Source organism: Plectropomus leopardus, chromosome 7, assembly GCF_026936395.1.
Source record: "Plectropomus leopardus strain MGB_pleo_1.0 chromosome 7, ASM2693639v1, whole genome shotgun sequence".
Taxonomy (NCBI): Eukaryota; Metazoa; Chordata; class Actinopteri; order Perciformes; family Serranidae; genus Plectropomus; species Plectropomus leopardus.
The window spans coordinates 28,908,040-28,925,716 of record NC_142182.1 but is presented as its reverse complement, the minus strand read 5'-3'; the positions used below and the strand labels follow the sequence as shown (position 1 = coordinate 28,925,716).

Sequence of the window (17,677 nt, the reverse complement as noted above, 5' to 3'; positions counted from 1 at the left end):
ATGAGACTACAATGAAGCAACTGAACATATAATTTCATAACACAAGAGTATTTCATGCTCCTAAACACCAGTTAATTTACAGTTTTAGAATATACATGAAATTTACATGGTGCTGATGCACCCGGTCTGCCTAAAGTCTCACTACTGGCTCAGCAGTAAAAAAAAATCCAATACATAATATAAATTGATGAGCGTTTTAAAAAGCTGGTTATGACATCTATTAAGAATAAAAAACTGAAAGCCCCTGAAGCAGCTGGAGTTCTCTATCATATAATCTATATATAAGTTCAAGCCACAATACTGCACTCAATTCAAATTACATACATAACAAATAAAAAAAACACTTATAACTTAAATGGTAACAAAAACAATCCTGGAATCTGTGGTCAATTAAATGAAATATATAATAAATCTGTTTAAACAGAAAATATTTCTGTGTCAACATTCTTGTTTTTACATGAGTATTAAATTAGAGCTGCAAAGATTAAACAAAGTTATGTGCAAACATAAATACACTGCATTTTTAAGTAACATTATTTGGGAAGGCAATGCCTCAAAATGAGCAAAATAAATGAGGAGAAAGGTTTACCGTGCTGCTTTTTTGAGAGAAAATAAGATGTGTGCATGGATATGGTTTACTGTAGGTCTATACGGGTCAGCTTTATTTCAGCGGGATGCTGGGTGGCACCGTAACAGCGTAATATCCACAACACAATGTATCAGGTACATCAGATATAACACACTTACCAAAGCACTTGCTCAGATTGGTCTGTTTGTCAATGAAGACTTTGGCAGAGACCACATTTCCAAAAGGCATAAACATCTGAAGAAGATCCTGGTCCCCAAACTCCTGGGGCAGGTGGTAGATGAACAGGTTGGCGCCCTCTGGCCCTACTCCCATTGGATCAGACAATTAGACACTCAAGTTAAATTTGTTTTAACATTCACACACAGACACAACTACATAATCATGGGAACGGTTTAACGTGGGAAACAAAAGCGATCATGATCACCTTCCTTCTGGCTGCCTGCCATGCTCTGCTGCAGGAGAGACTGGCCGTAGAGGGAGGGCAGGGCTGAGGCTGTGTACTGCTGCATCCCTGAGTAGGCCTGGGTCAGAGCGTCCATGGAGCTGGCTGCTGACCCGTTGGCCATGGAGGCTCCAAGTCCTCCATTCATGCCCCCCATACCTGTAAAACAGAAATAAACAAACACATTGTACACTCAGATTTCAAACCTTTTACTAGTTGTAGGAAATCATTTTGAGGAGTTACATGTTTTTGGCCACCAGGAGGCAGAAAAATAAACTTTTACAATAATTTATTACTATGGTTGTAAGTAGTGGTGGTGCTTTACTGGACTGAATTCATTTCCTATATGCTTCCTCCTTCATGTTTTTTCCCCACTGCAAACTACAACCTCAATAATAAACATACAGCCAAATTAATACCTCTCATAATTCTACATTATTATCTTTGTCAAAGAGGAATTCATGGCTAAGTTGTTATACTGAATTTCAAAACATTTTACAGGTATACCTGACAAAATGGCCACTAAGTTTATGTGCAACACGCAGCAGCACCACAGCAGCATGAGCTTTTTAAGTCTTTCTGCTCTCTAGTAGTAAAAATATCTTAATGCGACATAGACCTTAGTATGCAACTGTTAGCAACTAGCTTTCTTTGATCTTTTATGCAGCCATTAACAAAATGACAGCCTTACCACTGACGCTGTTGGTGAGAGCGTTGAGGTTGAGGCCCACAGAGGTCCCAGCAAGACCCTGCAGGGTTCCAAGAGATGCCAAGGTGTTCATGGCAGCACCCGCACTGGACGCTGCAGTAGAGCCGGCTGTTAAGAGACACAATTAAAAAATAAAACATTAGTAAAAAAGGACATAAAGAAAATCACAAGGTGACTAGCTCATGTTCAAAACACCTCCTATCACTCTAAACGTCTGGCATCTTTGCCACAAATTGTTACGGTTATGAGAGGATGACACAGCAGTGAGGAGGCCAGTTAAAAATCTGTCTCTTAATGAGGAGAGGTCATTAACACAGCAGCAATATGCTAAACTCAGACAGATGGAGCCAATGTATATTTACACAGATTAAAGGGAAATGGGGGCTCTCATAAAATTTTATATGTGGCTGATTAACTCCCATAAAATAAATGAGGAATGGCTGTGGGCCGTTAGGCAAATAGCAGATGAGGGAGGTTTGCAGAGCAGTTTGCTGATACTATCACAGCAGCCACAGGGCGAACATGCATGTTCATCTGAGTGGATCAGGGATTTTTATTTACACTTAGATTTACATGTTATGTGCGAAGAAATTAAGATAACAGACAGCTGAATTTAGCAAACAACACTCAGCAAGCATCAACAGGAACTGTAACTGAACTAAAATAACCACAATCAAAGGATTTAGTCACACTGGGTGCTTTACACTGTATATACAGTACATACACATACTACAGATTGTGCTTAATTACCTGGACTGGCCAGGGCTCCCAGGGCTGCACTGTTTGCAGACAGGGCGCTGGTGGAGGTCGGGCTGCCAGAACTCTGGGCTGCCGCGGCAGCGGCAGCTAATGTGGCCAAGTTCTGCAGCTGAAGGGGGTTTACACCTGCTGCGAGAGCAAAGAAACTCATGTGATTATCAAAGACTTCCAAAGATGTGCTCAAGTTCTCCTAACAGGCACCTTTGCAGAAAGTCTTACAGAGACAAACTTCTAGGAATTGCGAACCAGTTCCAGTTGAGAACTGGTTCCAAACTGTCCAATCCATCAGAATCGTGCGCTCCTGAGCTCATTAATTCCTTTATCAATGCCAGCATGTTTTCTCACAGCAGGACTTTGCAAAATAATGACGTCAAACTTGGGTGTCTGAGCTGCTGGAAACTTAGAACAAGAAGTCGTGGTGGAGAGGAAGAAATGGTGCAAAGTGTAGCTTCATTTCATAAAGAAAGATGACAACAGTGCTGTTTAAACTGTCGTTTAACAAGGGTAAATATCCTGTTATAATAACATTAGCACTGCGCAGGCACCTTAGCAGGTTTTTCATTTGACTAGGAAAACCTAAATGAAAACAGATGCCACACAAATATTTTCTCATTATGTCTTTACTGTGCTCAGACTCTACTCAGAGATACTGAGACAGTTGCGCTGAAGTTGCACCAACACTGAAAACCTGTGTAGGCCTATATTTTGATCAGGAATCAAGAAGGGAATTAATAAAAAAAAAGTAGGAATAAAATCACATCAATTCCCATTAGAGAGTACATATTTGCAGAAGGGATGCCACTTTGGGATTATGTTATCAATTGAAAACACATTCCCTCTCTCAGTCTCTTCTAGCTGCCTGAATATTATGTGGTAATCAGTCTCACTGCTTTCCATCTATTCTTGTTAGTCAAGTTATCATCTAACCCATCCACAGAAAGATATTTTTTTATCATCTATTAATGTTTTGTTCGTAAAATCAGTCATTACATGTGTTCAGTTTAACATTGCTGTACCAAAAACCCCCAAACATTGTGTTTATTCAGTTTCTGTGTTGTATTAAAAAAATGTACTTTTTAAAATACCAATGGGAAAATGGCATATTGGTTTTAGTATTAGACCTGAATTTATATTTCAACATGGAAAACCAGCCCCACTATGGCTATGGTGTGTGCTGTTGCTCACTTTGAACAATTTTCCTCACTGGTCAATTGCTTTTTAATTTGTCTGTTTGTCTTAAAGCAGCCTGCAAAGGCCTGGAATAACAGAGTCATGTGGTTTATGGCAGTTAAAACCATGTGGGCGTCAGGTACTGAGTCACAAGGCTGTCGGCATGAAAAGTGTCGGCTTGTTCATTTACAGAGGGCGACTTAAGAGCAGCGTTCTCGACATCTGAGAGGGTGAACTTACCTCCTAGCCTCTGCATATTATTGAAACTGCCTTGGTTACTGGTAGACGTGGCCTGCTGGAGCAGCTGTTGAGGACACAGAAAGAAAGAAAGACTGAATTCAAGAATTAACAATAAAGGGAACACAGAGTAGTAGCATAATCACAACTCCTTTTGTACTGCCAATAGATATAAGATTGGATGTTGTAATTTTGACCTACATACACTCATTTTTTAGTAAGTGATGCGTAGGTCTGTTTATGGGATGATTATGAAACAGAATTTATTGGCAATTTAGGCTTCATTTTTACTTCCAGTGTCTTGTATCCTGATTAGATCCCAGTAAGATTTAAGACACTTTCATTCACACGTAGCCACATGTAAGCATCTCTCATCGCAATCCATCTTGTTTTTAGTGGGTGACATGCAAATCAGTTCTGATCCAGCCCAGGATGAGGTGAAAATGTACCTGAAGCTGTTGGGTTACAGCCACAGACACCAGAGGAATAACATATGCACTTTGGCAGTTATGTTACACAGTTAACAGTTTAGCTAACTTTAGTTGAAAACTATCCATGAGACAACACAAGCACATGAATAAAATCATATTTATGAAGAAACTAAGTGTAAATAGGGTCTAAGTTTGAGGTGCAGTTACAAAGCAGGGACAAGGTTTATAGAGCAACTCAAACCATCTTGTTAAGAAAACATTACCAAATGTCATGTTTGCTAACTTGCTTTTGATGCTACAACGTCCTTACTGTTTGGATAGACAGATCAAATAGAAGTTCATTTAGTTCAATCCTGTTTTGCCTGTCACTACCTCCAGTTATTCAGCCAGGGACACAAACAGCTCAGCTGTTCATGTTATGTCCATGTTCGAGTCACATGCTCTTTGGCTCCGAATCGGAGTAAGCACATGCTAGTCACATGCCGGTGTCCTTCAGCCAGAACACAAACTGAGTGAAACAAGATATTCCTATTCTGAGCCGTAGAGAATCAGTTAAAGTGTAAAAGCCAGAGCATATGCCGCGTCTTTACCCAACTGGAAAACGCGAGGTTGGACATTTGGTGCTACCGTTGTGCCTACTCTGTGCCAACTTGCAAGGGTGTGGAGGCAGGTTGTGTCTGAAGGGCCCATAACCAGCACCATATCATATCCTTGTTACCAGAAATCTTGAGTTTCAAACTAGTCTTCCTCCAGGTGTTCAAATGTGAATGAGGCCTAAAATACCGTCCACCAGACAGATATAAAATGATCAACTTCTACATATTTATCATAGCATTTCCATAAGAAAGGGAAGATTATCTAGCTGCAATTTTTGGCTGTTCATTAGCATGACATGGGGTGCAGATTTCTGCTTTCCAAAACATTTTCAATCTCCCACCCCCAAAAAAGGCATTTGGGGACTCTTTTGAGCACACCCTCTGCCCTTCTGCATTGAAAACAATTGATTAGAGGGTGCAAAAAACGCAGCATGTGTACGGGCACTAAAGCTTTACTTTATTTATATTCTGCACCATCATACTGTTTATATGCATCAGACATATGATGAGCTTATCTTTTTGATCACTTAACAGTTTGTGCACAGGTTTTAGAGCACCGAGGCAGTCTATATTGTAGACAAAATGGCTGCTGCATTTCCATCCAGAACGGTAACAGTCACGGTTAATAAAACAGCATCACCTGATGATATAATTCCATACAACATATCCCTGAGAAAAAGCCTTCCTTTTTATTAGTTAGTATTGAGACTGTGTGAACATAAACCTAAACACCTCCAATACAACAACCAATACAGCTCCACAAACTACACCCCCAAAATCTCTCTTCTATCTGACTCCAATAACAAAAATTAATTTATTACAAAATTAACTTTTAATGTATTGCCTTTTATATACCTGTTTATATTGTCAGGTAGTTCTGTTATCTTTCTACACTTGAACATTGCAAGTCAAGAGGTCCATATGTCAAACACATGTCTAAACTATAAATACATATTGAAACTGAAACTGTGCCATGTGATATTACATGAGTAATTGTGCAGCTCTGCAGTTTTGCGTGTTTGAGCAGTACTTACTGCCAGGTACTGTGGTGTGAGGCTCCCCAGGCCGGCCAGGTTTCCCCAGGTGGAGGCGCTGTTGAGCTGCTGGATCTGCTGTACTAGCTGCTGCTGCAGGCGCCGCTGCTCCTTATCTCTCTGTGTGTCGGCAAACTTCACCACCAAAGGTGAGGAACAGCCCTGAAGCAGTGAAGAGGTCAGAGGCGTTAGATCGACTCAGCAGCACACTGAAGAATCCGCAGTTTATTCATCAATGCAAAGACACAGTCGTTCCAAGGAATCTCTCAAAAAAAGGGGGGGGGGGTAATCATCTATGCCTCAAGACATTTTTTTATGCCTGTTGCATTCATATCAAAGCTAAAACACAGAGGACATCTGCCATGCATAGCTGGGCCAGGGCACATTCCAAAAAGGGGTACAGGACAATGCTGCAGACAGTGGATTTTTTTTAACACTCTGAGGAACTGATTTGAGTCTACAGACAAGCAAATGACAGATGGAGACGACATTTAAAAAACAGACATTCAAACAAAGATATGTCAGCAGACATTAACAAGAAAAATGCATTACAATACACGCAATCTCACAAACAGACAGTCCCACACTGTTCAGACGAACGCATGGACACGAAGCATGCGGTGCTCAGGTATTTTTGAGAGTTCAGAGCCAGACAGGGACCAGGCTGGACAGGGAAAATGGCTTCTGCACCAGCAGCACCTCCCGTGGCAGCTGAGAAGTGGGGAGGTTATGATATGGGGGAAAGTAGGTGGCAGCACCACTGGAGCCTGCGTTTAATCCGGTAGGAGGAGTGTTATGTTTGGTTGGGCTCCTAATTAGACTTGGTCTGCTGCTTCACTGGGGAGCCTCTGACCTGCTAGCTGTCAAATTACTGCTGCTCCACTTCCACAAAGATAGCATTGGCTACATGATGACATGGACCCAGTTTTTGAAGAAATCTAATAGTGTAGCTGCTCCAATCTGGGTAAATTCTTTGTTAACCTACATCTGATGGTGTGGGCTCTTCTCCCTGTGGTCCAAAATATTGATTTAATTTCGGCAGACTGTGATAGCTAGGCTCAAAAATATGTTCAGAATCGATGAATGAGATGCATTTAGTTCAGCCCAAAATTAGAGATGGTCTTGTTAGCTCCAGATTCAGCAGCTATTGCGAGAGGTAATGTTTCAAGTTTTATTCAATTATTTTGCAGACGACAATGTAATTCTGTAATTAGCAAGAGTGGCTTTGGAAATGACTCATGCTCTGTGATGAATGGACGCCATCTGCTTGGACATGTTCATCTTTCCAACACAAGGGGGCAGCAGAATGTATGAGGGGGGAAGGGGGGAAATGAGAAATAGGTGCTAAGGGGTACAGTACCTCCATAGTCTGAGAGTGATGCATGGTTTTGATTGCATTCTGTGCCATTGCCCTGGTAGCAAATGTGACAAACGCACAGCCTGTAGGGGGGGAACAATAGGAGAGGGGGGGAGGGAGGGAGGGACAAGAAGAAACAAAACAAGACAAAAGGTTTGGACAACTCGTTATGAACCCCAAAAAACACATTACAGTACAGAGAATGGCAACTCCCAAGCACACAGAACCACCCTCACTGGTTAGCACACAGAGAAAGAACACAACAAGGAGAACAGTAACACGTGTCACATGAGCACAGTGATCGACGGATTAAATTGCCACCCAACGAGGCTTGACTATGTGGTGTCATGGTGAAACAGTCAAGGTGATTATAAACACAGAAAATGCACACATAAATACACCCTGAAAGGCTTTGATTCGCTAAAATATGGAAGATCTGCGAACATCAAAGGGTATTTAAGGCATTTCAAACTGTGGTTGCATTTAGTACATTTATTTTTTTTTAAATGTACAACCGTCTCTGCTGTGAGGTTTTATCGCAGAGCCTCGTGCTGCCTGCTATCACAGGCTTTATGCAGTTGAGAGCTATGTAGGAGATGCGACGACAAGCTAATTCCTGCCTTTGTAGAGTGTGATGAAGGAGGCGGTAAAGAAGGAGCTGAGCTGAGCCGAGCCGCCTGCCAGCTGAGCCCACGAACACCAGCAGCCAGCGGTTGCCAAGGCGACGGGCCATTGTGCCGGGCAGCGAGAGCAGTGGCCCTTCACTGTGAGATGTGGAGGCTGAGTGTAACAGTGACGGGAGGATAGACTGTGGGGACTAGAATGGGTGCCACTGTAGGTGAATAGCACTTAATTTTGGAGGTGGAGGGCATTGAAATGAAGAACTAGGGAGGGGCCTGTGTAAATACTCGATGAGAATATGTGCTCGGCTATGCTGAAGGTGGCGGCTGTGAGGCAAAGGAACACTGTGCCAACGCCAAAAGCACGCCTACCTCTGCTCTGACCATCTGGTCCCCGGAGAATCCGACACTCTTCGATCTGTCCGAAAGACGAGAACATCATTCTGATCTCGTTCTCGCCATATTTCTTTGAAACCATGCCGATGAAGAGTTTTCTGTCTTCTACCGCTGCAGAAGAGGATGAAAAGAGGAAAGCTATTCAGACAAACAATTATGGAGCTATGAAAGCGGCAGTTACATCAGGCGTTAAATCTTGCACTTCTCTTTTTCTAGCTCTTTTCCTGTCATGCTGCCACATTTTCTGCTTCTCACTGAAGGTGCCAGCCTCTTGTACAAATCTCTGCAACTTGCAGCTTTGTTTTCCCTCAGTGTCTACTTCTCCAGACAGATGACTGTATCATCCATTTGCGCTCTTGCCCAGATCCTCTGTACCTGCTCTACTCTTCTCCCCTTGGTGCCTTTTAAAGCCCTTAATCCTCCTAACCCCTGACACTATATAGAAATTGTGTATTGCTGCACACTCCCTGAACTAAGTCCCTCTCTGGCCTTCATTTTGGCACTAAACAGTCACAATCCAGTCCCCGCCTTCATTTAAAATCTCATCCCCTATTCATCTTGGTTAAAAGAGTTTTCCTCAACAGAAATCATCTCTGCAACCCCCCCAAACTTGTGGGTGATGTCACCCTACATTTCACACGCATCCACTTACCACTTGTTTTCTCACTGTCAGCGGGTTTCATCTGGATAGGATGATGCATCTGGAAGTAAAAAGGGGGAAGAGAAATGGTTAACAGCGCACCTGTCAATGTTATAAAGTATGCGGGTGCTTGGCCTCATATCTTCACACTCATCCCCTCCATCTTCAAGCATTCCTCTCTGCCTCGTGTTTTGTTCTCTCACTCAAAACACCATCATCCCTCACCACTGCCACATTCAGGAGGAAGCGTCTATGAGCTGATGGCGGGGATCAAATCCTCTGGTATCCAATTTCACTTCTCGCTGTAGCGTAGGCTTGTGATTGAACTTATCGATTCTTCCTGTCAGTATCCCTCATCTTCTTTAGAACAATCTTACAGAAATGGTTGACAAACAAGTCAACTCTGTATTTGCTTTAAATGTAAACTGAATTTTAGTTTTTGAGATTTTTTTCACCGCCCTATACATAATCATATATATATATATATATATATATATATATATATATATATATATATATATATATATATATATATATATATATATATATATATATATATATATATATATACACAAACAGAACAAGGTGTGGCAAACCAGAGCTGTGAAAAATCTCATTTGACTCAGCCTAACATCTCTGAACATGACGCTGTTTCACACACTGTGTTCGTTATGTGAGAAAGCGCTTTAGGATCTGTCACTTCACGCCATTTAATGAAGATGTTTGTGTGAGGTGACTCGCAGAACTTTGAGCGAATGTATTTTTAGCACATTTTACCTGCCATGTGACATGAAAGCGAGGAGATAAATCTAGCCGCGAGATGCCTGAGCAGGTTGTACTTATGAAAAGTGGTGGTTTGTTTTTGACAAGCACTAAAGAGAAGCGGACAGATGGCCTGCTCAGTATGGGTACTGGCTAGCGTCACTGACCAAGGAGAGCGAGGCACAGAAGGGAGAGAAAACAGGAACAGAAACAAGCTTTTCCCACTGTCACGCAAACCAAACTCAGTCACCTGCAGTCAGTGCCAGTAACAGTATGATCAGGGACTGGGATTCGAGAGCTGAGCCGTTAGACCACACTTTATTTGAAATGTCTGGCTGATTGATTGTCCTCCAGTGAAGAGAGCTGCTACAGCCTGCTACACTCATTTATCAACCCAGTCCAATATTTACCTATAACCTCACTGACATTTCCAATAGACTGGGCTATTGATTTAATCGACGGCTGCAGTTGTTTGTTAAAGATTTAATTGATTGGAAGGAAAGTCATTTAGAACGGTGTATAGGCGGGGCAGATTTGTAGAGGTTTAACGAGCAACTGCACTTATTCCAGTTGACTGGGCTTTAATCTCTAGATAAATCAGGTGAGGAATTAAGGGACCACACTCTCTCACCAAGCTTCTTTGTTAAAAAGACTTCACCTCTTTTTATACCTCCAACTTTGGGAAATAAAAATGTAGATGTGCGTCAATGATTCATGAAGACAAGCATTAATAATTTGTTCCACTTTGTGGCGATCGGGTCCTGTGCCTCAGTGAATAACCTGCTGCCTGGTCAAGCACACTTTGCCTGATACCTGCATATGTATGTGTGTGTGTGTGTGTGTGTGTGTGTGTGTGTGTGTGTGTGTGTAGGGTCAGCTGGCTTATCAGTTCAGTGTGTTGAGGTTCAGGGCAGTCCTCTGTGTGGTGTTAGTGCATAGTGGGGGCTGAGATATTTTTCAGGCCAGACAGGCGTTCAGTGAGCCGAGAGCTCATTATCGGCCGGCGCACAGCTCACAGCCTGCACCAGGGATGTAGAGGGTCTCAAGCAGCTAAAAGCAGCCCATACTGTGCTTACTCACCCCACTTAAAGTCTTTATGTTGTGCAGTGCATTCTGGGCCTCCAGTGCAGCTTTTCTTGTATAAAAAGTTACAAAACAGCATCCTGCAGAGAGAGAAAAACAGGGACAAACAATGGGCGGGGGGAAGGAGACAAAAACAGCATTAAAAACGCAGCGCGTACAGACAGTAAATGTGATACCACGACTGCTGCAGAGCAGGAAAGAAGCTAAACGGATGAGTGTATGTTCAGATCACATGTTAGAAACATGTGACAGGATATTCTTAGCACCAACTGTTTGATGGTGCAACACAGCTCATGAAGGAGCTTGAAGCGAGGACACTGAAGTAATGAGATAGCTGAAGGCTGCTGTGTGACATGGCCATAGAGATGACCACAGGGTTAGAGAGCTGTCAGGAGGCACTGATGCACAGTCCATGGGTCAACAGTGCCTGGGCTCGCCAGGGCACTGTACCAACACATTAACAAATCAGAGAGAGTGGTGCCTGGTTACATAAGAATCCAATCACATACAAGCATACATACAGGAGGCATGAAAACAGCACAAAGAACAAGAGGGAGCAGAAGTGAAAGCAAGGAAGAGGAATCATGGGAGGGGAGAGGAGGTGGGGGAGGGGGATGGAGAAAAGAAGAGCGGGGGAGGGAAAAAAAAAGCCTCTCATCCTTCCGTCCCAGCAGACCGCCAGTGGCGTTCCAGCCTGTCAGTTTCACTGGGCTGGGGAAGTGGAGCACTGCAGCGTCTCTGACCTACATAGTGTGTATTATGCTGTTACTGGAGCTCCCAGGCCGCGGGGAGGGCTGTTGAACTCTAATATGCATCGAGCTGCTCTCTTCTCTCTCTCACAACCAGCTGAGCTCTCTCTTTCTCTGCTGCTTAGCCCTGCCTCCAATTTACTGGAGCTAAATAAACCATCCAGAGAGGCGTGATAGTTATCAGATGATTTTTTCATGACCTGCGGTAGATGTGACCTAAAAAAAAGCAGCGAATCTGATGGCTCCTCAATAGATCGGTGGCAAAGTAAACAACCAAAATGGAAGTGGGATTACAGCAATTTCGATGAACAAATCAAACAAAAGCAAGATTGATGACAGAGGAAGGGGTGGAGAGCGTTTAATCTGCTATGCAAATAAACATAAGCCATATATCATCAGGCCACTGTGTTTTCTTAAACTGCCCCCATTTCTCCCAGTAGGAGTAGGACTACTGGGAAGGAGGACGACAGTGAAATTGATGGGCGCAGGGGTGCTGCTGCAACATATTCACCTCACACAAGCTGAGAGAGCCGAAGACCGCTGTGATCAGGCCAGATTATCTATTAGAATACATTAACATTGCATTAACATGTCAATAGGCCATCACAGCTGACACTCCACATAGAACAGGGGAGGGCTCTGCTAAAAAAAAGGGGCTTTGAACTCTTCAGCCTCCCAATGAACTGCAGTGTTGGCTGTGTGTCTGTGTACACGCTGAATATTAAGTACCCTGGAGATTTTCTTGTATACCTTTGATCACACTTACTTTGGTGAGATGTGCGTATATTTTTGTAACAACAATCATGTGAAACAAGTGATGTCCTGGTCACATGGTGTGTTGCCATTAGCGCCCTGACACAGTGAAGGCTCTTTTTGACCAAATAGTCTCTGTGAAGTGAGGAGTACTGGGAACTTAATCAAGATCTAAATCTGGACTCGCAAATTATAAAGCTAATATTCAGGTAAAAGGTAATCGATTTATTATGATGAGAGAAGTAGTGATTTACTGCTGCAAGACTGATGTTTGGATGAATGCAATAAAAAATACACAGAGAAGGGAGAGTATAAGCACTTGAAAAGCAACATGTCGATCTTCAAGTAGCAGCGGCATTGTCAGCATGTCTTCTACTTGTAAAAGAAGAAAGGGCAGAAGCAAAAAATGGAAGGGTAGACTGAGCTAAATGGTTAAAATCACTGATTCACTCGGCTGAACAGCCAGTCGGGCAACACTTTCTCTCAGACTGCCTCGACCAACAACTTTGCAGACTCAATCAGCAGAACAGTGGCTTATAAGGGACGAATAATTCAAATGGTTTTGGACACACCTCAAAACACTACGGGTATCTGTTGGCCAGAGAACCTTTAATGACATCCAAACGGCTTGGTAAGTCAGGGTCGAGAAACCACAGGAAGCCCGAAACTGGCTCCATTTAGACGCAGAGTCCAGCATCAAACACGGTCCCACTGCATTAAAACCCCAGAGTAGATTAATGCCCTTAGCCATAGTGAGTCATCCAACCATCAAGGGAATTGAAATTTGGGTGATGTCGTAAACCCAGGACAGTTACATCAGGAAAGCTGTCGTTTACTTTATTCACCTGCAGTTAGTTACGGGAGACTGAGCACTTCCAGTGGCACTTTGCAGCTCTCTGCAGACAGCAGGCTTCCACTTCACCGTCTCCTCTAATTGGAACCTAAACTGAATCGCTCAGCTCGAGCACCATTTCTAAGGTGAACGCGTCGATAGATGTCTTAATGGAAAATTGCAGTTGAATAACACTTCCTCCATACAATGTTGCTTTTAAGCCAGCAAGGCAAAGTAAAGGAAATGAAATATTCCTATAATGCAGGGTTATGGAAAAAAGGTGGTACTTTTTAACCCTGAAACAAAAGACTATTGAATCATCTAGTCTGTAAGCACAAACATAACTGCATTGCGTGTGCAGACAAGCAATGCTGTGCACTGCCTAAGGCAATTGTGCTGAAATGTGACGGTGGATGACGTGGCAATAACAGGGTTTGTGTATAGTGCTTGACCACCAAAAGCCGGGCAAATACAGGTAGAGGACAACTGCAGCAATATAAAGGTCCGTGTTTCTTTGCGCTTTGAAAGGTAACTAAACAGTATTGTGATGAGCTGATTTATTATGGTTGAAACAAATTAAATCGGTAACATTTAATTTGAGTATTTATAGTTTTAAATGAAACAGAAGATCATTATAGAATGTAAAGAATATTGACGTTCCAGACCCTAAAATCCCTTAAAACTGCTGACATACGAAAACAACCATTCTCTCTTCCTTAAGTGTGAAATGATAAGAGGCTCTGTTCGACCAATCAACATACACTTACGTCTAGTCCAATTACTGTACACTTAATCATTGTCTTATAGTGGGAGAGTACCTACCTGAAATGGGAGCTAAAAATTCCCTCAGAGCAGGATTCTTAATACTACGATCATTCCTAGTTCTTGCAGTGCGAATAAAACAATAAACAGGAGTTGTTATAACTGTGATTTTAAAACTATGAAAGCATTACTTTGGTCTGAAAACATGTATTATATAAAAAACTGTTCCAAGAGACTAGCATTCATTAACCTCTGCGGTATGGTAGAGCTAACGATCACTAAATACAATTTTCGTGTCCTGACCGTACCTTTGCTCTGAGGGGGGTTCTGGGTGCGATCACGGAGGATGTTGATCTGGTGCACAGCTCCGAAGGGCTCAAAAAGCTCTTTAAGTTCTGTTTCTGACCAGGACCGCGGGATCTGGCCCACAAACATCTTGATAGAGTCTGGGTCTGGCTGGTCCAAGTGCTCCAACGATCCGTTCATCTTGCTGCCGTTGCCGTTGCTAAAAGAAACAGAAGAAAACTGTTATTAGTATGCTGGGGTCTGGAGTTCACAGATTTTGTTATTCACCAATCAATTTTAACAGACGGTACAGTTTCCTCCACATGCTGTCAAATATTTTGCGAGTGACATGCTGTTCAGAATCACTGTCATTGTAATGCATTTGACAGCTAAATAAAAACATTTTATTTTAGAAGGCAGTTTTTGAGCCATTTTGAAACCTACTGTGATTCTGGATGGTAGCATTGTCATGATAACATCATTTGTAACTGAGCTGCTGATTAACAGTGTAACAGACTGTGGAAAATGATTTTTGAGACAGTTTCAAATATTCAAAATCAACATATATATAGATAAATTCATGGTTTTGACAACTCTAATGGACAGTAAGAGCAGTGTTATGTGTTATGAATTATTATATTATCAGTTACACGAATAAAATTCTTTTAATCAGACAGATTAGTTGGGCTCCATATTATCCTTTTTAAAACACAAATACTTCTAAATAGCTGATGCAACTTTTCTCATCAATTCTTTCTGACAGTTTTAATGAGACTTTTGTTTCCTAATTGGCCTCTTCAGAGAATGAATGGTCTTTGTCACAATGCAAGCAGACTGTATGTATGGAAACCAATAGTCCACTGTGAAATCAGGCTAAACTGTGATTCATTAGATACGCTAGAGTTTGTGTCTTTATGGAAATCCAGTGTGATATAGTAGTTTTTCTATATTTCAACTTTATTACCAATGAGTCAAATGGGTTTATAGAGCATTAAATCCTTTGCAATGTGACCATTAAAACATACTGAGGTGGTTGCTGAAACAATATATTGTTTAGGACAATGGATGTTGCAACAACTCTGAATTTCATAGTCAACAGCATATCGAGTAACAATCTGGGTGTCATGGGGTGGTAGAGCAATGATGGAGTTGAGTGAAATACTAAATCGTGGCATTTTCCTTGGAGGCAAGCCTTAGGGACAGAGAATCAATACCCACCAGTGTACCTACGACTACAACACCTTTGTCTCACTCACACACACAAAATCAAGCACAAACATTTCCAGACATGTTGAGATGCTGGTAACCAGGACTGATGCAAGAGCTAGAGCCACACGAGTGTCGAGGCAGAGGAATCATGTTAAGCATAAAGCATCACTCCAAATACACAAAGTAGGACCACAGAGGATGAAGAAATGCAATGTGATCTATGCATGGCACACACAGTACCACAATTCTTAAAACAACATTGTAAAAGTGGGACGGACAGAAAGATACACTCATGTAAAAACAATATCGCACACAGACCTTTGGACGCGAGCCATCCATCTTTTACAAATTGAGCCCAGCCGCTCTGCAGAAACACCAAACTCCTTGAGGGACCTAAACGACATGCTAACAAATCACACTTCTGCTTGTCGTCCTCTGAAATCCAACTCCACACCTCAGTATAAATGTTGTTATTCCTTGGGGCTGTCAATACATTCGAACGATGACATATAAACAGTAGAAAAAAAAAAAAAAAAAAAAGAAGAAGCTCCAGTGAAACAAAAGCCTCTCCACCAAAAAGGGGTAAGTGCCCCCCTCCCACCAGCTCCAACAGCTAAAGGAAAACAGCACTGCAGAGGTCTAAACCTACAAGAATCGCTGGTTAGCAGACAGCGATTTTGCGGTACATCTCCTCCTCAGGCGCTTTGGCGATGGTACAGAGAGTAACCTACAGCTTCTTCACCACAGCAGGGGAACAATCACATATTGTTCGCCCATGCTGGAGAACACTATTCACCGTTCCTCTACAGCACAATGGGCCAAGTCAGAGAGATGCTTTGGAACACATCGAAGGCTACGTCTGCTAAGGCCACAGCACTGGTGGGTGACACCATTATCCAGTTTTACCAGTGGCACTCCGACGCCATTTTGCTGAGGGCCCTTTTATGAAATTGCGCCGTACAAACAGGAAACCTCACTTGAAAAAAAAAATGGATTTGTGTCACAGCATTCAAAAACACGACGGCTCAAAATCAACTCCCTTTGACAGTGTCTCCTTAACATTCATTAAGCGCTCGAGCCCCCTGCAGCTGTGCATTGTCTCCTCAGCTTAAGAGACTGCTGAAGAGAAGTGTAACTGCAATAATACATTCTTTGGCCTTCCCACACACCCACACAAAAATGACAGATCTAATTACTGCAACAATGTCTATATAACATACATTTATATTATTCTAGTAACAGAAAGCATTGGATTAAATTGTCTGCCTCAAAGTGTTGTTACATCATGGAATTATAATGTAAAGTGGACGAGTGCATAGAGAGAAAGCACAGTCACATTAAAAGCTGTATCGACCGAGCAAGAACAGACAGTAAGGTGACAATTAAAGTTTTGGAAGCACTTCAAGTCAAAAATGCCCATGATGCTGCGCTAGCCTTAACCAATCATTTGACGTGCTGAGAAATACTCTTCTCTTTCATTTTTTTATGGTTTATGGTAGGGTTTCTGCACTACTGTTTTGAATTTCTGTATAGGGCTGCGTAGTTTGATTGATTAAAAACACACCTAAAACATGACTTCACAGTAACAGTATTAAACACAAATATAAAATTCAGCTCCATTGTAACTCACAAGGTTCACAGACAAAATACTTATCTTTTGCTGGAAATGTTTTCCCTGTAAATACAACATGCTAACATTATTAGCACATTACATTTTACCCTGCATAAAATTGCCTAACAGCTAGCTGACATTCCTCTACTCATATGAAGCCAGGATAATTCACACAAACTTAAAATTCTATTTTGTGGAGCCTTTATCGTTTTCACAATTTCTTGTTTCTTATCTTCGTAATTAAAGTAGATAAAAACTTCATTTCAACAAATGTTTTTTCCTTTATAAGAATAAACAGGAGGTCTGCGTCACTGCAATGTTAGTTACATTTCTGAGGAGGTGCACATCAGGCGACAGTGTGGGGTACCCCCTAAGCAAAGCCTACGCCATAGGTACTGTGTCGATTCATTTCACAAGTATTAATGCCGCTCTAGATGCAAGGACTGACACCACTCTCCTTATCTGTGGGGTAAATATGACGCCGAAACAAGCCAATTAACTTAGCACAAAGCTCATTCAGCACCTCTAAACCACAGGCCAAGAAATAGGCCAGCTCCTCAAATAACTCCTATTAAGAAAACAAATAACACATTTCCCAAAACCTTAAGCCATTTCTTTATATGGGGCTTGTAATAAACTATGGCTAGCCC

General features: G+C 42.0%; 1 protein-coding gene across 3 annotated transcripts in view; it reads right to left on the bottom strand.

Moving 5' to 3' along the window:
• The window catches only part of LOC121949835 (CUGBP Elav-like family member 2), a 33,279-nt gene that overhangs the window by 5,410 nt on the left and 10,192 nt on the right, over window positions 1–17,677 (bottom strand). For all 3 annotated transcript variants that reach the window (XR_015777053.1, XR_015777054.1, XM_088080399.1), the window contains exons 2-12: window positions 14,230–14,426; window positions 10,823–10,905; window positions 8,993–9,041; window positions 8,317–8,451; window positions 7,328–7,407; window positions 5,968–6,129; window positions 3,910–3,973; window positions 2,491–2,628; window positions 1,723–1,848; window positions 1,014–1,190; window positions 748–891 (exon numbers count right to left, since the gene is read on the bottom strand). Coding sequence is in view for 1 of the 3 variants with exons in the window: in XM_088080399.1 (XP_087936525.1) it covers window positions 748–891; window positions 1,014–1,190; window positions 1,723–1,848; window positions 2,491–2,628; window positions 3,910–3,973; window positions 5,968–6,129; window positions 7,328–7,407; window positions 8,317–8,451; window positions 8,993–9,041; window positions 10,823–10,905; window positions 14,230–14,426 (1,355 nt within the window). In the remaining 2 variants the exon portion in view is untranslated. The remainder of the gene's footprint in view (window positions 1–747; window positions 892–1,013; window positions 1,191–1,722; window positions 1,849–2,490; window positions 2,629–3,909; window positions 3,974–5,967; window positions 6,130–7,327; window positions 7,408–8,316; window positions 8,452–8,992; window positions 9,042–10,822; window positions 10,906–14,229; window positions 14,427–17,677) is intronic.